The 22,062-nt window shown below is 32.5% G+C and overlaps 10 protein-coding genes and 1 non-coding gene across 11 annotated transcripts; 6 read left to right on the top strand and 5 right to left on the bottom strand. All coding sequences in view use genetic code 12, as the record gives it.

Annotated features, from left to right (window-relative positions):
* Positions 1-54: 54 nt before the first annotated feature.
* Positions 55-1,592, top strand: DFJ63DRAFT_152301 (salicylate hydroxylase). The gene has a single exon (XM_064903554.1). The coding sequence runs from the start codon at positions 179-181 to the stop codon at positions 1,544-1,546; it is 1,368 nt and encodes a 455-aa protein (XP_064761631.1). The 5' UTR covers positions 55-178; the 3' UTR covers positions 1,547-1,592.
* Positions 1,593-1,702: 110 nt separating this feature from the next.
* DFJ63DRAFT_313420 (uncharacterized protein) lies at positions 1,703-2,998 on the top strand (the record flags this gene model as incomplete). Its single annotated transcript, XM_064906171.1, has 1 exon — positions 1,703-2,998. One exon carries the CDS (start codon positions 1,703-1,705, stop codon positions 2,996-2,998), a length of 1,296 nt encoding a protein of 431 aa, XP_064761630.1.
* Positions 2,999-3,780: 782 nt separating this feature from the next.
* Positions 3,781-5,289, top strand: PHO8 (Pho8p; the record flags this gene model as incomplete). Its single annotated transcript, XM_064905059.1, has 1 exon — positions 3,781-5,289. The coding sequence occupies one exon, from the start codon at positions 3,781-3,783 to the stop codon at positions 5,287-5,289; it is 1,509 nt and encodes a 502-aa protein (XP_064761629.1).
* Positions 5,290-5,480: 191 nt separating this feature from the next.
* On the bottom strand, positions 5,481-8,167 carry POX1-3 (acyl-CoA oxidase). The gene has a single exon (XM_064903555.1). The coding sequence runs from the start codon at positions 7,719-7,721 to the stop codon at positions 5,589-5,591; it is 2,133 nt and encodes a 710-aa protein (XP_064761628.1). The 5' UTR covers positions 7,722-8,167; the 3' UTR covers positions 5,481-5,588.
* A 1,457-nt stretch (positions 8,168-9,624) lies between these two features.
* TOM6 (Tom6p) lies at positions 9,625-9,968 on the bottom strand (the record flags this gene model as incomplete). Its single annotated transcript, XM_064908735.1, has 2 exons — positions 9,765-9,968; positions 9,625-9,669 (listed from the first exon to the last, which is right to left on the bottom strand). The coding sequence occupies exons 1-2, from the start codon at positions 9,909-9,911 to the stop codon at positions 9,625-9,627; spliced, it is 192 nt and encodes a 63-aa protein (XP_064761627.1). The 5' UTR covers positions 9,912-9,968.
* A 31-nt stretch (positions 9,969-9,999) lies between these two features.
* RNA1 (GTPase-activating protein) lies at positions 10,000-11,482 on the top strand. The gene has a single exon (XM_064903556.1). The coding sequence runs from the start codon at positions 10,164-10,166 to the stop codon at positions 11,409-11,411; it is 1,248 nt and encodes a 415-aa protein (XP_064761626.1). The 5' UTR covers positions 10,000-10,163; the 3' UTR covers positions 11,412-11,482.
* Positions 11,483-15,488: 4,006 nt separating this feature from the next.
* On the bottom strand, positions 15,489-16,622 carry DFJ63DRAFT_152573 (uncharacterized protein). The gene is made up of 2 exons (XM_064903557.1): positions 16,345-16,622; positions 15,489-16,295 (listed from the first exon to the last, which is right to left on the bottom strand). The coding sequence occupies exons 1-2, from the start codon at positions 16,573-16,575 to the stop codon at positions 15,501-15,503; spliced, it is 1,026 nt and encodes a 341-aa protein (XP_064761625.1). The 5' UTR covers positions 16,576-16,622; the 3' UTR covers positions 15,489-15,500.
* Positions 16,623-16,827: 205 nt separating this feature from the next.
* On the top strand, positions 16,828-19,365 carry DFJ63DRAFT_313415 (RNA-binding ribosome biosynthesis protein; the record flags this gene model as incomplete). Its single annotated transcript, XM_064906170.1, has 1 exon — positions 16,828-19,365. One exon carries the CDS (start codon positions 16,828-16,830, stop codon positions 19,363-19,365), a length of 2,538 nt encoding a protein of 845 aa, XP_064761624.1.
* Positions 19,366-19,463: 98 nt separating this feature from the next.
* Positions 19,464-20,611, top strand: DFJ63DRAFT_319142 (rhomboid protease). Its single transcript, XM_064907023.1, has one exon. The coding sequence runs from the start codon at positions 19,496-19,498 to the stop codon at positions 20,534-20,536; it is 1,041 nt and encodes a 346-aa protein (XP_064761623.1). The 5' UTR covers positions 19,464-19,495; the 3' UTR covers positions 20,537-20,611.
* Positions 20,612-21,493, bottom strand: DFJ63DRAFT_319141 (uncharacterized protein). Its single transcript, XM_064907022.1, has one exon. It carries the CDS (start codon positions 21,279-21,281, stop codon positions 20,667-20,669), a length of 615 nt encoding a protein of 204 aa, XP_064761622.1. The 5' UTR covers positions 21,282-21,493; the 3' UTR covers positions 20,612-20,666.
* Positions 21,437-21,508, bottom strand: DFJ63DRAFT_t84. Its single transcript has one exon. It is a non-coding gene; the product is annotated as a tRNA-Glu (tRNA).
* Between the last annotated feature and the right edge of the window lie 554 nt (positions 21,509-22,062).

Below are 22,062 nucleotides of genomic sequence, written 5' to 3'. Positions count from 1 at the left end.
ATATATAACTTAAAAGAGATCTACAATTTTTTGCATATAAATCTAATGTCATGTCATAAATTAGTGTGGCTGAAGTCTAATTCCTTTTTTTGCAATTATCGATATATAAATGCGAAGCTCCCCTTAATCTGAAAAATTATTAATCTGTTTAGATAAGGGTAAACCATTAAGAAACAAAATGACAGCTGATGAACCATTGAAAATCGGAATTCTAGGAGGTGGATTGGTTGGAGCTTATTCAGCTTTAGCCCTTTCCCATTTACCAAATGTTTCCATTACAGTATTTGAAAAATCTCCCGAACCAACGGAACTTGGAGCTTGGATTGCGCTTCCTAATCAGTCCCTTGATATGTTAAGCAAATTCATCCCTATTGAAAAAGTCAATTCAATTGCCTATAAAGGGGGTAAAGATAGTGTTTTCTTAAGTCGTCATTGGAAAACTGGAGAGGTGCTTTATAATCAGCCCACTTATAATCGAAGTGAACAATTTGTGGAAGCTAGAACCCATCGTGTGGCTTTACTTAATTTAATCTTGGAATATGTTCCATCTGGATTAATTAAATATGATCATAAAATATCTAACATTGAATTCATTGACAATGATTCTAAAGTTATTGCTCATTTTGAAAATCAACCACCTTCTACACCCTTTGATTTAGTAATTGTGGCTGACGGAATCTACTCTAAGATCCGCCATCAATTTTATCCTAATACTTTGAAATATCGCGGATCAGTGGCTTATAGAAGTGTGTTTGATGAATCGTATGTTAAACATGTCAAAGGAATTCATGATGACACATCTAATTGGGTTAGGCATACTGGGTCTTGGGTATTCTTATCAAGATTAGGTTTGAATAAATATGGAATTGTAGCATCTATTCCCGAAAAATACGAAACTTATGAAAAGTTAAAATGGAATAAATCAATTGGTGATGAAGGTAAGAAATATTTAGCTGATTACTACAAGGAATGGGATCCTATCATTTCTCAAGTGATTGAAGCTGTTCCTGATATAAAAGCTTTCCCATTAGAATCTGGTAGTTGGTTGCATGATTTAGTTTTGAAAGATAAGGTAGTGTTCGCAGGTGATGCTGCACATCCTACTGCTGGTGCATATGGATCTGGGGCTGGGTTTGGATTTAGTGATGCTTTTGCTTTATATAGAGCATTGGCAGAAACATCTTCTAACTATTGGTATGAAACCACTCCCGGTGCTGTTAAGTACAATATAAAGCTATCAACTTTCCTTTTTAATGAAACTAGAAGACATTTTTTGATAAGAGTTGAAGCTCAGCTTGCCATTGATTCTGCTCAATCAAAAGAACGTATAACTACTCCAGCTGACGATAATGAAACTGAGTGGAAGAGTAGATATCTTATCAAAAGAAATGGTGGTGAATGGATTAGATCTCACAGTGTAGAATTTGAATATCAAAAAATCAGAGACTACTACCTCGTTTACATTCAAAAAAATTTATCCAGCTTCATCAGGACTGGTAAAGGCTTTGAAGACTTAGAGACTTTAAGACAAATACCAAAGTTGTAAATATATATAGCTAAATTTAGATAAGTAATACAATATACTTCCTTTATTTGATCTGGTTTTGTAAAGTGCACGCCTTATCTGATCTTTTTTTTTTAATATGGTAGAAATATTAGCGTAATTTGATTTTTACATATACTTAACAAATATGAACTAGAAATGGTAGAAGAATTGGATCCAAAGCAATTGTTTTCTTTACGGGGACATAGTCTTTCTATTTCATATCTCGAATCAATTGTACTATCAGAAAAGCGATATGCAATTTCATCTGATTCTTCAGGTTTAGTCATAATATGGGATATCAATATAAAAAGACCATTTAAACAATGGCAAGCACATACTGATACGATTCTTACAATAAAACAAATTGAAAATGAGTTGATACTAACTCAATCTCGTGATTCAACAGTGAAAATATGGAGAATACCGTCAGGCTCACAATCACCAATTGAAGTATTTTTATTACCAATCAATTCATTAAACTTTTGTAATATAGAATATAACAACCACAATTTATTCACTCCAGCTACAGTTGATTCCAATAACTTTGATGTATATAATTTAAAATGGGATGACAAAGATGAGTTCAGTTTCACGAGAACAATTTCCAATTATAGCTCATACCAAACATTTAAAAACCATAATAAAATTGAAGAAATTATACGTGAGGGTGAATTAGCAAGAAATGACTTCGGTATTATTATGAAAATGCTTTTCATTGAAGAACTGAATCGATTATTTCTAGGTTTTGAATCTGGTGAAGTGATTGGATTAGAAATAACTTTTAACCAACAAGAAATATCTGAGTCAGTATCTGTGGAAACTCCACCAAAAGAGTCTGTATCAAAGCTTGCAGGATTGTTCAGTACTACACCTAAACTGTTTGATAAGACTATAATAAATAAGGATCCATCGGTCAAGTTAATCTATGCTAATTCATTTCACAGCCCCAATCCAGTTTTATCTATGGCTCATAACAATAATAAGCTCATTACTGGTTCAACCAACAAAAAGATAGTTATCCATAACTATTTGGATTATTCTCCTGAAACGGAATCAGCTGACCATATAACAATTAAGAAATTAAACTATTCAGGTGTTCAATCTTTGATATTCAATAAAATTCATGAGGATCTTATATTGGTATCTTATTGGAGTGGTTTGATTGAGGGAATATCTTTACGAAGTAGAGAGTCAGAGATCGAAACTAAATTTCTGATAAAAAGGGAGCTACCCAGTGTAAGCAGTATAGAGACAACAATTGCCAATAGTGAGAATGAAAGGCAGTTGAAGGGGACAATAAAGCTAAATTGTCTTATGGTTATGGAGCCGCATAGTGATAAGTTGCAACAACGTAGTTCATATAGAGAATTAGTAAGAAACCGACACAACCACAGTGGTCAATTAATATTTCTGGGTTTTGAGGATGGAACAATAGTCGTATATAGGTTATAAATTTCTTGTATAACCAGAATATTGCTTTTAGATATATCTTCCAAGGTTTAATATCAAGTCTTTGCTACATTCTTGGTAGAATATATATACATATTCCCTTATGTAATTCCGGGAAGGGTGGTAGCTTACTGTGATTAGCCTAACTCTGGAGAGAAAAGTGAACTTTCCGCACCAAACCTTCTAAGTAATTGCCAAGAGAGGGAAAGTTTATTCTATAGGAAACAACTCAAGACTTTTTATATGACGCCCCCTTAATTATAATTCTCTTCGATGCCATGTGTCTTACCGTAAATTGATGAAACTGTTGTCCAAATTCTTTTTTCATTAAGAGCTAAGGTTCAACTGTAAAAAACTCTAGTAAAATGCGAACAACGTAAACTAAAAGGAACTACTACAGAAGCGGAAAGTGGTCTTCGAACATAAGATTTAGCTCATTTCCTAATTATAATCAGATTTTTGATCTCCACTTAATTTTTCAAATTCCGTAATCGTTTACAGTTGACTAAAAGCAAAAGCTTTTAATTTAACCCTATTTGGGAATAAAGATTTTTCTTGTCGCAAAATCCTCGTGGCCCCAAAATATTTCAAAGTTGTGCAACCACAACTAAATTTTTCAACCATAGCCTAATACATGTTATAAGACACCATTACAAGGGAAACAGTTGACTCTCCCTTATTCAAAACTATAAATAGGACTTAATTTAACTAACTTGAACTGCAACTCTCTTGAATGTGTCTTTCTCTATCAAAATCTGATCTCAAAAATCAATCAAACTTCAAAAATGACTTTCAACTTAAAAGTTCTTGTATTAATCGTTATCTTTTTATTTGGTAATATTGTTACTTCTATTCCAGTTGACAATGCTGCTGTTAGAAAACAAAATATCATCTTCTTAGTATCGGATGGTATGGGTGCTGCTGCTGTTCAATTGGCTAGAACTTTTAAGCAAACTCGTGATGATTTAGAATTCAACGATTTATTAAACTTAGATACTTCTTTAATTGGTACATTCAGAACTAGGTCGAATGACTCTTATGTTACTGATTCTGCAGCAGCTGGTACTGCTTTAGCTACAGGTAAAAAGACTTACAATGGTGCAATTGGAGTCGACCCAGAAAACAAAAAACCAATCGGTACTATCGGTGAAGCTTTGAAACAATTAGGTTATACTATTGGTATTGTCGTTACCACTAGAGTTACTGATGCTACACCATCTGTTTGGTCTGCACATGCACTCTTAAGAGGTCAAGAAGATTTAATTGCTGAGCAAATGTTAGGTGTTGGACACCCATTAGGTAGGGTTAATGACTTGATCTTAGGTGGTGGTAGAAATTTCTTCACTCCACTCGACTCTGAAGGAGGTGCTAGACCAGATAACAGAAATTTGGTTGAAGAAGTTCAAGCTAATGGTACTTGGACTTATGCTGGTAACAGAGAACAATTTGATGCTTTACAAGGTGGTGATAATGTTACCTTGCCTTTACTTGGTTTATTTGCTGACAAAGATATTCCATATAAGATTGATCGTGATGAAAGTGTTTATCCAAGTTTATTGGAAGAGACCCAAGTTGCTTTAAAAGCTTTAGATAAAGCAACTGAAGAAAATGAACAAGGTTTCTTTTTGATGATTGAAGCCTCAAGACCAGATCATGCCGGTCATGCTAATGATGCTCAAACCATTGCTCGTGAAGTTTTAGAATTTGATGATGTTATTGCTGAAGTCTCTAAATTCGTTCAAAATTCAACTACTGACACTATTGTTGTTTCTACTGCTGATCATGAAACTGGTGGTTTATCTGTTTGGGGGACTAAACCAAGTGATTATCAGGCTATTTTCAATGCAACTCACTCAAGTGAATTCTTGGCTGGTTCAATTGAAGATTTCCCTCAGAAAGATAACGATACTGCTTTGACTGATTTTATCACCAAAGATGTTCTTCAAGAAGGTTTAGGTTTATCTAAGTTCACTGATGAAGAAGTTCAAAGAGTTAAGGGAAAAGTCGGTACTTCCAAACTTGCTCCAACTATTGCTAACTTAACTAGTTCAAGATCTAAAGTTGCTTGGGGTACTGGTGGTCATTCCGCTGTTGACGTTGATATCTACTCATTTTCGAATTCTGATTATCTTAAACAAAAGGTCTTGAATACTAAAGATGGTTTAGCTGGAACTCATGAAAATACTGATTTTTCAAACTTCATTAGATCGATTGCTGGAATTAATTTAGATGAAATCACTGATCTTATCGCTGATATTAATGTTAACACTACTCTTCCATCTGGTAGTGATTAAACAATGTGTATCTTTACGTATATACCCTTTTATCTTCTTTCGTTAACTTATTTGTGAATTTTCTTTATCTATGTTTTATTTTAATGGCTAGTTCCATTTTACTCCAGTTTCTCTTAAAAGTTTTAGTTGCTTGCAACTCTTTAATACAACATCTTTTTGTACTATTTTAATTTTGTAATCTACATTTTAATAAATAATTAACATTACATAACTTCTGGATTTATATATATAAAAACTTAAATAATAAATAAAATAAACTAGAATTAGAATAAAAACAAGTCATCAATCAATCAAATCATTTACTTTGATAAAGTTTCAGCAGCTTCATGAGTTTTATCAAATCTGTCTCTTTCATCTAAGCTTGGTCTATTTAACATAGCTTCTAAAGCAGCAGAGTATGGAGCCTTATGTGCTCTTGGTGGGTTTTGAGCCTTAACGATACTGAAATAGTTTTCATAGATATCACCATCGAATTTACCAATAGCAGAGTTAATAATCATATCAGATTGTTGGAATGAATCAGTGAATGCAACAGTGTGTGGTCTGATTTCAGCTAATAATTTTGGAATGTATTCAGCAGATAATTTTCCAACTAATTCAGTTGAGATAACATTGAAGGTTAAGAAAATACCAGAGAATTTATCTAAAACAATGGAAGCACCATATAATTTACCTAATAAGATTAAGTATGGTTTTAATGAAGCATCATCAAATTCTTCAACTCTTCTTAAATATTCTTCTAATAAATAATGGTGAGCCTTTAATTTAGTAATGTTAACCATTTCAGCACCAATGTAATCAAAGGAAGTTTTTCTTTGAGTTTCAGAAGCTTCATAAGTCAATCTGATAATAGCAACCTCAATAGCTTTAATAAGTTTCTTTAAGTCACCAACATCAGCAAGAGAGTTTAAGTAAGTTTTCTTAGCATTAGCACCAATAAAATCTTTAGTGTGAGTTAAGAAAGCTGAAGAACCTTTAACAACCTTACCGTTATCAATAACATTCAAGACATGTTTAACAATTGGTTTACCAATGTTAATACCAAGAACGTTGTTATCACCTTCCCAGGTACATTGAACAACCCAATCGTTATAAGCTTTACCAAAACCATTGTAAGAAGAGTAACCGTGACCACCACAAGCTTGTCTACATTGATCAATGGTTTCAGCAGCTAACCAAGTACAAGTAGCTTTTAAGGCACCTGAATCAATGAATAAAGATTTCATGGCATCAATAGATTTTAATATACCATCTTCATCATTTGAATCAACGGCATCATCTAATTCATTCAAAGTTTCTTCAATAGTTCTTTCAACCTTAAGAGCACCGGCTGAAACAACATAAGCAGCAGCTAAGAATGGTAATAATCTTCTTTGATGTAATGGGTAATCAAGTAATTGAGTTTCTGGAACATTATCTTCTTCAGATTCTTCAGCAGCTTGAGATTTGAATTGTCTTCTACCAATGGCATATCTTAAAGCAATGGTTGACATTCTAGCAATCATTCTGTAAGAATCTAAAACCATCATAACTCTACCACCTAATAAAGCGGAATAAGATAATTGTTCTAATGGAGGTAAGACAACATCACCTTCTCTTGAAACTTTACAGAATTTTTGTAACATGAAATATCTTGGAATTCTAACCGATGAAAATTGAATCCAACCGTTATCAATACCATCTCTACCCATCTTAGCACCAATATCACCAACAGTGACACCTGGAGTTAAGTCATGGTTTGAATCTCTTAATGGAACAACGAAAGTCTTAACCCCGTAATCTTCACCATCAACGATTAATCTGGCATAAACAGTAGAGTGAGTAGCTGAATGAGCAGCACCACCAATCCACCATTTAGTAGCACCAATATGAGGAGTGTTGATAACAAATTCATCAGTTTCTCTATCAAAAGTAGCAGTAGTTTCTAAACCCATAACATTTGAACCATGAGCTAATTCAGTCATGGCGAAACATCCATAAATACCTCTAATATAAGCAGTATTTTTACCTAAAGCCCAATATTGTAATTGATCAAAGGTACCATTACCTCTAAGACAAGAGATGAAAAGACCTAAATTGACCCCGATTCTGGTTGAAACTTGAGGATCAAAGACCCCAATAAGAGACAATCTTCTGTTAAAATCTTGGAAAGATTCAACTTCGATATATCTTGCAACACGACTAATTTTTTCAGCAGTTAATTGTCTTTGTTGTTCTTTAGTTAAATCATAATAGTTGTAATCGGCAGCCAAGATTGGATCTCTTTCCATTTGTTGAGTTAAACTTTTAATCATTTCAGCTTTTTCAGCAGAACCTTCTAAAAAGTAATGCATTTTAACGGGATCCCAAGCATTTGTAGCTCTTTCTTTGGCTAATAAAGATTTTGGATCAGGACCAGCAGCAGAGCTGACTGTATTGGTAGTGTAAGCCATTTTTAATTGATGTAAAATTATATATATAACCAGATATATATATTGATATAAATAAAACAAAGAAAAGGACTTTTTAATACTAAATTTTATAAATGGTAAACTTTTTAGTTATTTGACTTCCTTATATATACTTTTTATTTACTCCACATAAAAATGATTTAAACTGTAAAATCCATGTGGAAAATTGATTCAAAGTTTACCGAGGATAGGGAGGTTTTACAGGTTAATGTAGTTTAGCCCGAGGTAAGGTTAACCTGTAAAATTTTTAATTCTTTTGTTTTTTTTTTATTTAAATTTAGCGGAAATAGTGCACACGTGACTTTTACATATTAGATTTTTTTATACCCCAGTTTTACCAAGGATACCGAGCTCAGTGATAATGATTAAAATTTACTGGTCATCATACGATTAAAATAAGAGATAATATTTATATTTTTAGATAATTATAACTATAGAGAGAATTATGGTACGATAGGATGTCATTATTATTATTGGATGGTTTTTTTGGTCCGGTTGACTAAGGTCTTATCGGGAAAGAAAGAAAGAAAGAAAGAAAGAACTAGGCCCACTCCCGTAAAATTATTAGTTTAGCGGACTTTCAGTGTCGGACTATTAATGTTTGTCCCCTAAATTTTTATTTATTAACCACATGAAAACATACAAGTTAGCAGGAGTTAACAGAAAGCGTTTAACCTTCTCAACTCCGTCATTCTTTTCTACAACAGTTTATGGTTAAGTTAAAATGGAACCAAAACCTGTAATCGATCAAATGAAACTAACGGTAATAATTCAATAGCTTATGAAAAATCCAAATTGCGGCCATTATGATGATGCTGATCTGTGGGGTATCGGTGAAGCTTTTCTCGCGCTGTAATGAAAACTGAAAATAACAAAATTTCACCCCTCCTTGTCTACAAGGAAGGAAATATAGAATTCACATGATAAATAAATGTTATATGCAGGTGGGATGGTCTACAATAAATGATAAACTGTAACAAAGTTTTAGCATTTGACATCATAGTTGTAATATAGTTACCATGTCTAGTTAAAAATAATCAGAAGGTTTATGAAATGGTCAGATTTCTTTCTATAATATAAATAACTTTAATATTGGTACCTTAATGGTATGGCATATTGTTGTTACTCTGATTGATAAATCATTCATTCTTATCCCGTCAACTTAGAGTGAATTATAATTAGATATCCGAAAACTAAAGCATATGACATTCAACTCTATTCATCATGACGGAGTTAATTGTCGTCTGCAAACGGTTTGTAATCAGTTTATTCCATTCAATAATGGTAGTACTAATTTTGCAATTATTGTAGTGGTACCTGTTCGCATTATTTTTAGTTACAGCGTTCATTTTTAGAATTTTGCGGATTTTGCAATCAACATAATAATAGTACTAATGTAGGTGTACATTATTGAAGCTAAACCTTGGCTATTTCCTAAGTATTCTACCTTTGTACAATCGCATTTCGTAGGATTTTAATCTCAATAGGAAGGCAGAATTTGTATCCTATCAATAATTTATCTATTGTGTTTACTACAAGTATATCCGTCTCAAACCCAACCTCACTTCTACACGACTTGTGGAAGCATTTCTACAACGATTTCAAACTAAGGTAAGATGTCTTTATTAAAAAGATTGAAAATATATATACAAATTAGATTAAAATAACAACTTAGACAGTGATGTCAAACAAAACAAGTAAATAAATTGAATGAAGCAAACTAAATAGAAATGAAATTAGTGATGAGTTGAAACGGGAATAATTACTAAGAATATCATTAATAACGATACAGTAACGACCATTACCACTACAATCCATCAAGCTATCAATTCATTCAAAAAAAATGGTCATGACCTGTATTCCATCATATGCCATCCTTCTATCTTCAATTCAATTCATCCCACTTTACCATTTCAAAACTATCAACCATCTCAAAGCTGGACTTTTATTATAAACAAATCATTAAAGGGTTAAAACTCATTCATGGCAAGCATTCCACTCACAACACACTTATAATTGTGGAACTAACATATCCATCAATGGAGATTGGATGAATAATACTCCTAATCCAAATAAAGTGGCATTAACAGCAACAGCGAAAATTGGAGCCTTTTTGATTTGTTCAAAAGTGGATTCTTCCTTAGGTTCTGGAGCAGCAAATCTTCCTGACATTATGGTTTTATATATTATATTTCTATTTGGTCTTAATCCAGTTATATTTTGGCCTTCAGTTTGATCAATTTCTTCTCAATGAAAAAAAATTTTGTTTGTTGAACTTTGATTTGGTTAAAATGTAGTCATGTGATTTAAAACGTGATTAATTTTTTTTGATTCGTTTGTGGATCCAAAAAAAAATATCATCGTTAATTACAACTGAAACCTTTCAACTGTTACTCCATTGGATATATTCAAAACTAATCTATTATGGCATCTGTTAAGGTTGAATTGGGTGTGACTCCCGAAACCACATATTCTATTGCTGGTAAGCAAATCAAATTTAATTCTAGTAAGGATATTGAATCTTATATTGAAGAATTAAACAAGTTACCAAAGGTTACCAAGATTGATTTCTCCGGTAATACCATTGGTATTGAAGCATCAAAAGCTCTTAGTGAAGGGCTTTTAATCAAACATAAAGATACTATTGTGGAAATAAACTTCTCCGATTTATACACTGGTAGATTAAATACTGAAATACCTGATTCATTGGAATATTTATTACCTGCTTTGTTAAAGTTACCAAATTTGAAATATTTAGATTTAAGTGATAATGCATTTGGTTTACAAACCATTGATCCAATTGAAGTGTTTCTTGCCAAGGCTGTTTCCATTGAACATTTGATTCTTTCCAACAATGGTATGGGACCATTTGCCGGTGCTAGAATTGGAGGGTCATTATATAAATTATCAAAAGCTAAATTAGCAGCTAAGAAACCATCCTTGAAAACATTTGTCTGTGGTAGAAATAGATTGGAAAATGGATCTATAAATTATTTATCGGTGGGGTTAAGAAATCATAAGGATTTAGAAATAGTTAGATTATATCAAAATGGTATTAGACCTGCTGGTATTTCTAAATTGGTTGAAAAGGCTTTAACCAAAAACACCAAATTACAAGTATTAGACTTACAAGATAATACCATCACTTCAAAAGGGGCTTTAAAATTAGCTGCTTCCATCAATGCTTGGGAACATTTGGTTGAATTGAATCTTAATGATGCTTTATTGAAAAATAAGGGTTCCTTGGCTGTAGTTGAAGCCTTACTTAAAGGTACTGTTAAACCAAAGTTAACATCTTTGAAATTCCAATATAATGAATTAGAATCTGATTCATTAGAACTTTTAGTACAAGTCATTGAAAAGAAATTACCAAACTTAAAAGTGTTAGAATTAAATGGTAATAGATTTGAAGAAGATTCAGAATATATTGAAAAGATCAATGCTATCTTTGAAGAAAGAGGATTTGGTGAATTAGATGAACTTGATGAATTAGAAGAACTCGACAGTGATGAAGAAGACGAAGATGATGATGACGAAGATGAAGAAGATACATTAGATGAAGATCTTGATTTAGAAGAATTAGAAATTGAATTATCTGGTGTCAGCGTTGAAGATAAAGATTCTGAAGTGGATGATATTGCTAATGAATTGTCCCAAACCCATCTTAAATAGATTTATGTAAATCATAATTTAGTTTATAGAATTCTAAAAATAATAAAAATAGGTATATTTTGCAAACCAAAAAAAATATAATCGCGTATTGAAAAATTCAGATCAAACTTTAAACTTATCTCTATAATAGACCTTTTAGCAGCAACAAATGTCAAGTCTATTTAAGCTTTCAATTAAAGGAATTCGATCCTTTGAACCAGAGCATGAGGAAACAATTCAATTTGGATTCCCATTGACTTTAATATGGGGTCAGAATGGTTGTGGTAAAACTACAATTATTGAATGTTTAAAATATGCAACTACAGGTGATTTACCACCAAATTCTAAAGGTGGAGCATTTGTTAATGATCCAAGTCTATCGGGTAGATCATCAGTATCAGGACAGATAAAGTTGGCGTTTAGGAATGCTAATGGTAAATCAATGATCACTACTAGAACCGTTCAATTGACAAGAAAGCAATCAAGAGGAGTTACTACAAATACTTTCAAAACTTTGGAAGGTCAATTGGCTACTGTTGATAAAGGTAATAAGATCAGTATCTCCACTAAGAATGCAGAACTTGATTCACAAACACCTATATACCTTGGAGCATCTAAGGCTGTTCTAGATTATGTTATATTCTGTCATCAAGATGATATGTTGTGGCCATTGAGTGAAGCTTCTGTATTGAAAAAGAGGTTTGATGATATATTTGAAGCATCCAAGTTTACTAAAGTGTTAGATAGTTTGAAGATAATCAAAAAGGATATGACTACTGATATCAAATTGATTGAACAGAGTGTTAAACATCTTAAAATAGATAAAGATAGAGCTAAAAAAGTTCAGGATAAATTATCCCAAATGAATGAATCTGTTGATGAATTTGCAGAACAAATCAGTGATATAAATATTAAGATTGAACAGAAAGAACGTGAAGCAGAGCAATTATTTGCATCCAATCAAGAATTCCAGAAAACATTAAGTGATTTTGAGGTATTGAAGGTTAAGAAAATGACATTGGAAGAACAGATAGACAGAATAAAGAATTCAATTGAGATATTAGATGATTCACATGATGAATTATTAGGTAAGCAAGCAAACTTCAGTAAAATAGTGAAAGACAAACAATTGTTAATCGATCAATTGAATGATGAACTCTCTAGTTTGAATAAGAAATTAGAAGATGAGACTCAGAAATATAACGCGTTAATCAGGTTAGAAGGGTCGCTTAAATCAAAGGAAGAAGATTATAAATCTAATTTGAAAAGTATGAAGGATCTTATAAATACTAACGCTGATGATTTCAATTATTCTGTCCTTGCCGATGTTCAATCAGACATGACGAACTTCGGTAAGTTGGTAGATAAAAATCACAAGGAAGCCAAAGCCAATATGGATACACTCTTAAGTGAGTTCAAGAAAAATGAAAACCTCAAAAAGAATGATTTACAACAAGTGGTAGATTCCATTACTAGGGAAGACCAGCATTTAAGATACTGTGCAAAGGATATGGAATCTGTAAAAGCTGAATTATCACTGTACGGTCGCAAAATTGATGAAGCAGAAGTGGACCAAGACCAACTTAATTCAAAACGGGAAGAATTAGAGACAGCTGTAAAAGAACATGCTGATAAAAAGAAAACTAATGAAGGAAAGGATTTGGAATCTAAAATATCCAACAATAAAGCACAACTTTCTAAACTAGATTTTGAATTAGAAGAATTGTCTAAAAAGGTAGCTAAGAGTAATGAGCATTCCGATATTCGTTCTAAAATTTCATTTATAACTGATTCAATTACGTCAAAAAGTAAAGTTCAATCCAAGATTGTTTCAAGATATGCTGTGCCATTTGAAGAAATAACTGGAAATGAGTTATCTATTTCAACTGCTAAGGAGAATTTTGAAAAGGCTTCAAGTTTATTTCAAAGTCAATTACAGGATCAAAATCTTAAGAAGGCTGAGTCCTCGAAGAAGTTAGAAACAGCTAGAGCCACAATGAAGTCAGTAGAAGAGTCTCTTAAGAATCATAATACAAAGCTTGCATCACTCGAGCAACGGATAACAACAGTAATAGCCAAAGATGAAATTGATGTGTATAATGGTATTTTAGAAGATTTGGAAGAAAGTTATCAAAATGTCATTGAAGATGTCAACACTGCAGAAGTCACCAAGCAATTTAACATAACTGCCATTAAAATTGCGCAAGTGGAAAAGAATTGTTTGTTATGTAAGAGATCATTTGAAGGTGAAGGGTTGGCTAAATTCGTAACTGAACTTCAAAATAGTGTCAATGAAGATAAGATTAAAGAAATTGAAGTACAAGCTAAAGAAATAAAGGAAGAATTAGATGGTATGAAATCTATTAACTCCGATATCTTATCTTACAATAGTGTAAAGGGTATAATTGGTTCTTTAAATGAAGAAAGTAAGGCTATTCAACAGAAACTTCAGGAATTGGAACGTCAGAATTCAGATGATACAATTAAATATAACGATATATACTCGAGAATTGAAAAGTTAAATGAATTAAAAAGTCATGTGGTAGAGCTTGATAGATCCAGTAAAGAAATTTCTGATCTCAGGCTGCAAGTTGCTTTGCTTGAAGACGAGGTTGGTGAATTTGGAACGGAAATTCTCTCAATATCAGAACTTCAAAAACTACAACGTAATAAATCGGATGAGATCAAGAAACTTCGAGTCATCATAGATGATGATACCGAAAAGAGAAATGAATTCAGCAAAGAATTGCAACGATTAGAAAATAAAGTGAAAGATATGAAATTAAACTTGAGTAACCTTGAAAGAAGCTTAATTGAGATTACCAACTTAAAAAAGAGAGTCGAAGAATATCAAGCCCAATACGAAAAACTTGAAGAGCAACAAGCGACAATAAATGAAACTTTGACTCAGTTAAATACGACAAGATTAACTAAGCAAAAGGAAATTGATGACTTCATTAAGGAAAAAAACTCAGTGATAAGTGAAAACCAATCCGATTTAGATAGTAAATTGAAGTTACTTAACTCATTTAACAGTTTAAATAATTCTATAAAGGATTACGAACAGAATGATTTAGAAAGATTAAAGAATAATGCAGAGGAGATCTTACAGATTACAAACGTGCGAAATAAGTTAGGGACGGATATTGAAGCTAAACAAGAACAAATCAAGACACTTGAGAAAGAAGTTAGTGGTTCTTCCCGTATAGAGCATAACATCATAGCTAATATTGACTACAGAAGTCAATTGAGTCAACTAGGAGATACAAATGATCAATTGACGGCTTTAGATATAAAGGATGCTAACACAAAGAAGCTTGAATATCAAGAAAAGTCAAGACAGTTAAGACAAGAAATAACTGAGTTGACTTCTGCCCATGCTGGAAAAGTTGGAGAAGTGAAACAAATAAAAGATCAAGCAAAGAGTCTTCAGAAAGAGTTAAAAACTGAATATAAAAGTATTAACGAAAATTATCACGAAGAATGGATTAAATTACAGACCAATTTGTTAGTATCCAATGATATTCAGACGTATTCCAAAGCTCTTGATAATGCTATAATGAAGTATCATAGTATAAAAATGGAAGATATTAATAGACTATTGGGTGAATTATGGTCTCAAACTTACAAAGGTACGGATATAGCATCAATAGCAATTAAGAGTGATGTAAATTTACAGGCTAAAGGTAATAGATCATATAATTATAGAGTGGTTATGTACAAAGATGCCAATGAACTTGACATGAGGGGCAGATGCTCTGCAGGACAAAAAGTCCTTGCAAGTATTCTTATTCGTTTAGCATTAGCCGAATGTTTTGGTGTCAATTGTGGTATCATTGCTTTGGATGAACCAACAACTAATTTAGATTCAGATAATGCAATTTCATTAGCAGAAGCCCTCAATAATATTATTGAGTATAGAAAATCTCAACTGAATTTTCAATTAATTATTATCACTCATGATGAGAACTTTTTGACTCATATAAATGGTGGAAGATTCACTGATCATTTCTATAGAATTCAAAGAGATGAGCTTCAAAACTCAAGAATCTATAGCTTACCAATAAGTAAAATACAGGAGAATTAGTAATATGGAGGAAAATATATAATTTAGATTGCTGAATAAAGTGGAGAATTGCAATTCTTTGTAGCCTGTGAGTTTTGTATTTCAAATGTTTGTTTCTCTTTTAATTGAGCCAATTGTTTATCTTTGTCAATCCATGCATGTTCAATGTATCTTTCTAGCTTTGCTCGTTTGGAGGGTAATCTTGATAGAAACCTTGCCTTAACAATGATATGAACAGTGATGGGTGAAGATGATGAAGCAAAAGTTTCGACCAATGTTGGTGCTCTAAATATGTTCTCTACACAACCTTCTCTTTGGTACAATATGGTTATGTCATAAATCTTAGTAAATTTAAAACTATTCTTCTTGTTAATTGCCGTAACCACGTTAAAAATTCCTGAAAATCTTGGATATAGTAAGTTGTTGAGTACAGGTAAACATAATCTTTCACTTTGTTGTTTTTGTAACAAAAGGTTTCCTTCAGTTAATATATTCACTTCTGGGAATAAAACCAACCATTCAGGAGTCTTACTATGTAAAACTTCAGAAAATACAACCTCAAGAATAGATTCATCAAGCTCCCAATTCTCATCACACTTTGCCATATTGAAGAATATTCGTAATGTTGGAAGCCGCCAAATAGTAAACCACGAAAAGAAATTAATCCTTGGTAACCTAATTCTATTCTCTAAATTTGTTGAATTTGTTTTCTTTATAGAGTAATTTGCTAAATAAGCCATTACGAAATGATCCGCTAATGATAAATGATTACTTAGAAGTATTGCTGAATCGGGGTCTAATTCATCACCAGAAACTTTAAATTGGAAGTCATTAAGCGTCTAGTATGGTTAGTTTTGAACTTTGTTAAAGCATCAGGGTAACACTTACTAAACAGTAAATACACAAGTTCCAAAAGCTGGAAGCAAATATTCTTTTTATTTCATCTGATGTCTCTGGAAAGGCATAGTGAATCATGGAGCAGAAGATTGATATGAAGTGGTAGAAGAATAAATATCCCGCCAATACTAAAAGAGTGAATATTGCCTTGGCTCTAACGACTGTCTCCCACAAACTAATATCATTTTCAACCTGAAAACCTATATGCTTGCTTAATTCCATGATTTATGATTAACATATATTGGTTTAGCTTAATTCGAGTAGAAGTAGTATTTAATAATTCGTTTTATTTCAAGGTTCGCGATATATAGAAACATTCAAATAAATTTTTACTATTTGGTAGCGGCCCTGATTCTTTCTCTGCGTGCGGCTCATCTGATTTTTTTTATATTTTTTTTATTTTTATTTTATTTTATTCTTTATTATTGAAGTAGTTCATCTGTCAAGCATTACACCAACCACATAAACCATATAATGTCTAGATTGATTGTTAGAGGGCTTCCGCAGTACTTGACTGAGGATAAGTTGAAGGATCATTTTTCAAAACAAGGAAATGTTACCGATGTTAAATTAATGAAAAAGAGAAATGGAGAATCAAGAAGATTTGCATTCATTGGATACAGATCAATGGATGATGCTGAAAAGGCAGTCAGATTTTTTAACAAGTCGTTCATTGATACATCTAGAATAGATGTAGAGTTGGCTAAAACATTTTCTGATCCAAATGTCCCATTATCGTTTAAAGAAAAGAGGAAATTGGATGAAATAAGGTTGAGAGAACAAGAAGAAAGATTGGTACAAGAAGAAGAGGACCGTAAAACAAAAAGAACCAAAACACATAAGTCAACCCTTGCGGATGAAATAGATAAAAATGAAAAATTAAAAGAATTTATTGAAGTTATGAAACCTTCGAGTCAAGTAAAGTCCTGGGCTAATGATACCATAGCAGATGGTAAAGGAGGTCCATCAGCTAAAGACTTAGAAGAAGCTTTGGCAAGACAAGATGGTGGTATTGAATCAAGTACTATCACTGATAGTGCGTTTGAAACTGCTAAGGCTGTCGAAGCTGAAAGTGATGATGAATATGAAGCCTTTGGCAAGAATGGAGATGATGAAGCTAGTGATGATGAACAAATGGTTAGTTTGAAAGACTTGGAAACTGATTCCAAAGAAGTTCAAGAGCCAAGCATTCATAATGATGCCAATGCTTCAGATCTTGATTGGTTGAAATCAAGACGTGTGTATATGAGAGACAATGCAGAAAATCAAGGAAAATCTGTTGAAGAAGAAGCAAAAGAAGAGACATCATCAAAAGTTATACAGAAGAAAGAAAAATCATCAACTCCAATTGTGGAAGAAACTTCAGAAGAAAAGATTTCTAAAAAGATTTCTGAAACTGGTCGTCTTTTTATCAGAAACATTTCTTATGAATCTACGGAACAAGATTTCCGAGGTTTATTTGAAAAATATGGAGATCTTGAGGAAGTACATATAGCTATCGATACACGTACTGGTAAATCCAAAGGTTTCGTGTATGTTCAATTTTCTAACAATGATGATGCTTTATCAGCTTATAACTCTTTAGATAAGGAAATCTTTCAAGGTCGTTTGTTACATATTTTGGGTGCCGATAATAAAAAAGATCATAGAATGGATGAATTTCAATTAAAAAATTTACCATTAAAAAAACAACGTGAATTGAAAAGAAAAGATCAAGCTTCCAAAAGTCAATTCAGTTGGAACTCATTATATATGAACACTGATGCTGTTTTGGATTCGGTTGCTTCTTCTATGGGGATATCTAAATCACAGTTAATAGATCCTCAAAATTCAAACTCTGCTGTTAAACAAGCATTAGCAGAAGCCCATGTTATTGGTAACGTGAGAAAGTTTTTTGAAGAAAGAGGTATTGACTTGACATCGTTCGATAAGAAAGAAAGAGACGATAAGATAATATTGATCAAGAATTTTCCGTTTGGAACTACTGTTGAAGAAATAGGAGAAATGTTTTCTCAATACGGCCAATTGAAAAGAATAATAATGCCTCCCTCGGGTACTATCGCTATCGTTGAATTCCGTGATATCCCAAATGCTAGATCCGCATTCACAAAGTTAGCTTACAGAAGATTCAAAAAGAGTATATTATATTTGGAAAAGGGTCCTAAAGAATTGTTTATCCGTGAACCAACTGAAAATGAAAGTGTCGGTTCCGAAGTCACTACCGAAAAGCCTGCTGTGGAAGCAAAAGTTACTGCTAAAGATATTATGGAAACTTCAGCTACAAATGAAGAAGAAAATGATGAAACCACTACTGATGGTCCTACTGTTTCTGTCTTTGTCAAGAACTTGAACTTTACTTCTACTTCTCAACAATTAACTGAAGTATTTGCATCATTGCCCGGTTTTGTGGTTGCCACAGTTAAAACTAAACCAGATCCAAAGAATGCTGGTGGTGTATTAAGTATGGGTTTTGGATTCGTTGAATTTAAGACCAAGGAGCAAGCCAATATTGCTATTTCAACTTTAGATGGTAATGTATTGGATGGACACAAGTTACAATTGAAATTATCTAACAGACAATCATCTACTAACAACAGTTCCAAAGTCGATAAGGCAAAGAAATCAACCAAAATTATTATCAAGAATTTACCATTCGAAGCTTCCAGAAAAGATCTTTTGGAATTATTTGGTGCTTTCGGTCAATTAAAGTCCTGTAGAGTTCCTAAGAAATTTGACAAATCTGCTAGAGGTTTTGCCTTTGTTGAATTTAACTTATTAAAGGAAGCAGAAAATGCCATTGATCAATTATCTGGTGTACATTTATTAGGTAGAAGATTAGTTATGCAATATGCAGAACAAGAATCCGATGATGTTGAAGCTGAAATAGAAAAGATGACAAAGAAAGCTAGAAAACAAATGGCTACAAGGGACATAGCGGCTGCTAGATTGTCAGGAAAAGGTAAAATAGATTTAGAAGGTAAAGAAGATCAAGATTTTGAGTCTTTAACTTAGTTTTGTTGCATCGACTTTAATCTTTTTTTTTGCATTATATATGTGGTACATACCAAAAAAATTTGTAGATACTTTAATAGATACACAAATCGTTTATATCATTTCACTATTGAATTCTGAGCTATCAACGATGTTCAATTTCAAAGTAATAAGACCAATATCGATTGGCAAGAGTATGTTTTACTCTAATGCTAACATTACGTCGTTATCGCATAGTTTCAAGAGTGGTCTCCGTTCGCCACCAGGAAATGTGAATTATCTTTCATCCAATTTAAAGATTTTAAAGTCTACAAATAACTTTAAAGTATTACATTCATCGATGGGTCCTAATCCATTCAAAGAGTTTAAATTCATTTCAATTACCAGGAAAACATTTATACAGCTGTCAAGAAATGCTTCCAGGAACAACTCGTGGTCAAAGTATAATAAATACTATAATTTAAAGAACTCTCCTTGGGATAAATTAAAACTTCCAGCTTTATTTACAGCTTTGTTTTGCATCGGTACTGTTGTTGCAACTCCGTATTTATTCCAATATACACCTTTGTCCTACTTTAGAAAACGACCAGAGGCCTTCATTACTGCTTTACTTGCAATTAATGGTATTGTCTTTTTATTATGGAAAGTTCCAGGTGCTTGGAAATATTTGAATCGTTATGCTTTATTACAAAAGGATGGTATATCAAGTAGCTTGTCTATGTTGGGATCTGCTTTTTCTCATCAAAGTTTCATGCATTTATTCATTAATATGTTTGTACTTCAGTCATTCGGTACTTCTTTATGTGCAACCTTAGGTACTTCTGTATTTGCTGTCTTATATCTTAATTCTGCTGTGATCTCTTCATTTGTATCATTGGCTGTGCCAATTTTAATGAGAAGTTCCTTAGCAGTTGGTTCATTAGGTGCTTCTGGTGCAATTTTCAGTATCTTTGGAGCTTTTTCATTTTTATTTCCTCATGCTCCAGTTGCATTCTTTTTCATCCCAATTCCTGGAGGAGCTTGGATTGCTTTCTTAGGTTCCGTTGCTTGGAATGCAGCCGGTGTTGTTATGAGGTGGGGTTCCTATGATTACGCAGCTCATCTTGGAGGTAGTCTTGCAGGAATATTATTTGCAGCCTATTACAAAAGAAAAGCACAAGAAAGAAGAAGAACTCGTAGTATTTCTTATTAAATACGTAAATAAAAAGATATCATGTACATAGTCGGGGATAGAAAATATATATATTAATCTAATAATTATACAAAGAACTGAAAACATGTGTAGACTGATGAAATAAAATATGCAAAGTTAAATAATAAATCTAAGCGAATGAAACTCCCTTCTTTCTCTTCTTTGGTTCACTTGCTTCACTTTCTTCGTCAGCTCTTCTTGCTTTAGCATTCTTTCTTCTATTTATTCTAGCAACTGAAGCTTTACTTTTCAATTCGTCTTTCTTACCTTCGAGTTTATCTATCTTTTGTTGTTCTTTTCTTTCCAACTCTTTTCTCTTTAATTCTCTTAATTCTTCTAAACGTCTTGATTTTTCTAATTTACTTTCATTCACTTGATCATATTTATCATTAATACTTCTGACTAATCTGTTTAATGTTAACGAATCATTATCAGCAACAAACTTCTTTCCCTTTTTACCTCTTTTAGCTTTAACACCAGGCACAATGGCAGTATTTAAGGTTGGGATATCTAGTTGTGATTCACTATATTCTTTACCGTTCTTGGCACCGTATAATCTCACCTGTCTTTGTTGTTTCTTTACGGCTGATTTAGATAACTTTCTGACTTTTGATTTTTGAGTTAAGTTAGGTTGTGATGCAAGTAAATTTCTAGCCTTGGAGTCGGAGAAAACTTCGGACTCTATAGAACGAGTCTTATTCTGAGTCTTATTTCGTTTAGCTGTCTTTGATTGTTGTGGAGCCATTGTTTCTTATTTATTAAACCTCTTATGATTCTTATAATTCTATTATGTAGAATACAAATAGTGAAAAAAAATTTAAACCAGAGATGTGCATCTCAGATTTTTTTAAGGTTTTCACGTGATCAATTTTTAATAGAGAAAGAGCAAAAAAAACAAATTTCCGATACCGGGAGTCGAACCCGGGTCTGCTCGGTGAAAGCGAACCGTGCTAGCCGTTACACTATATCGGATATTTCTGACAAAAAATTTGACCGATTAATGGTAGCGTATAATTATCACGTGTTGATTTGCACGTGATTTGAAATTCTTTATAAATTCGTTTAGTTTTAGCCATTTTATTTTAATAACATGTTAAAACTGTATCAAGATTCAATAATAGCCATGGTGATGGTGTTTAAGCAAATTTATGCTTAGTTCTTCTTTTTTCAGAGCAATTCTAGAGCTCTGTCTGTTGTTATAAATACTATAAAAAAATTACTAATTCTACACAAAAAACCAGAGAAATTATTGAGAGAAGTTTTTAATTAAAACTCTTTCTTATTAACATTGAAAATGAATCTTAATGTAATTAACTAATTGTTTTGAGATAAACAGTATTTAGTAGTGTAAATCTCCTCCAATTTTCACAGCAGAATGGTCTTATTTTTTTGAAATATTACAACGCCATTGTTCCAAACGCTTTCCGAATTAGGAAGGCGCATAATTTAATGCAAATGATAAGGAACCCCGACTATTTTGCACGACGTGGGTGAAGTAACGAATCAATTTTGCCGATAAGACCAAA

The sequence above is a fragment of the Scheffersomyces coipomensis genome, assembly GCF_036884675.1.
Source record: "Scheffersomyces coipomensis strain NRRL Y-17651 chromosome Unknown DFJ63scaffold_4, whole genome shotgun sequence".
Taxonomy (NCBI): domain Eukaryota; kingdom Fungi; phylum Ascomycota; class Pichiomycetes; order Serinales; family Debaryomycetaceae; genus Scheffersomyces; species Scheffersomyces coipomensis.
The sequence above is the reverse complement of the archived record's forward strand: the minus strand, read 5'-3'. Positions and strand labels throughout refer to the sequence as shown.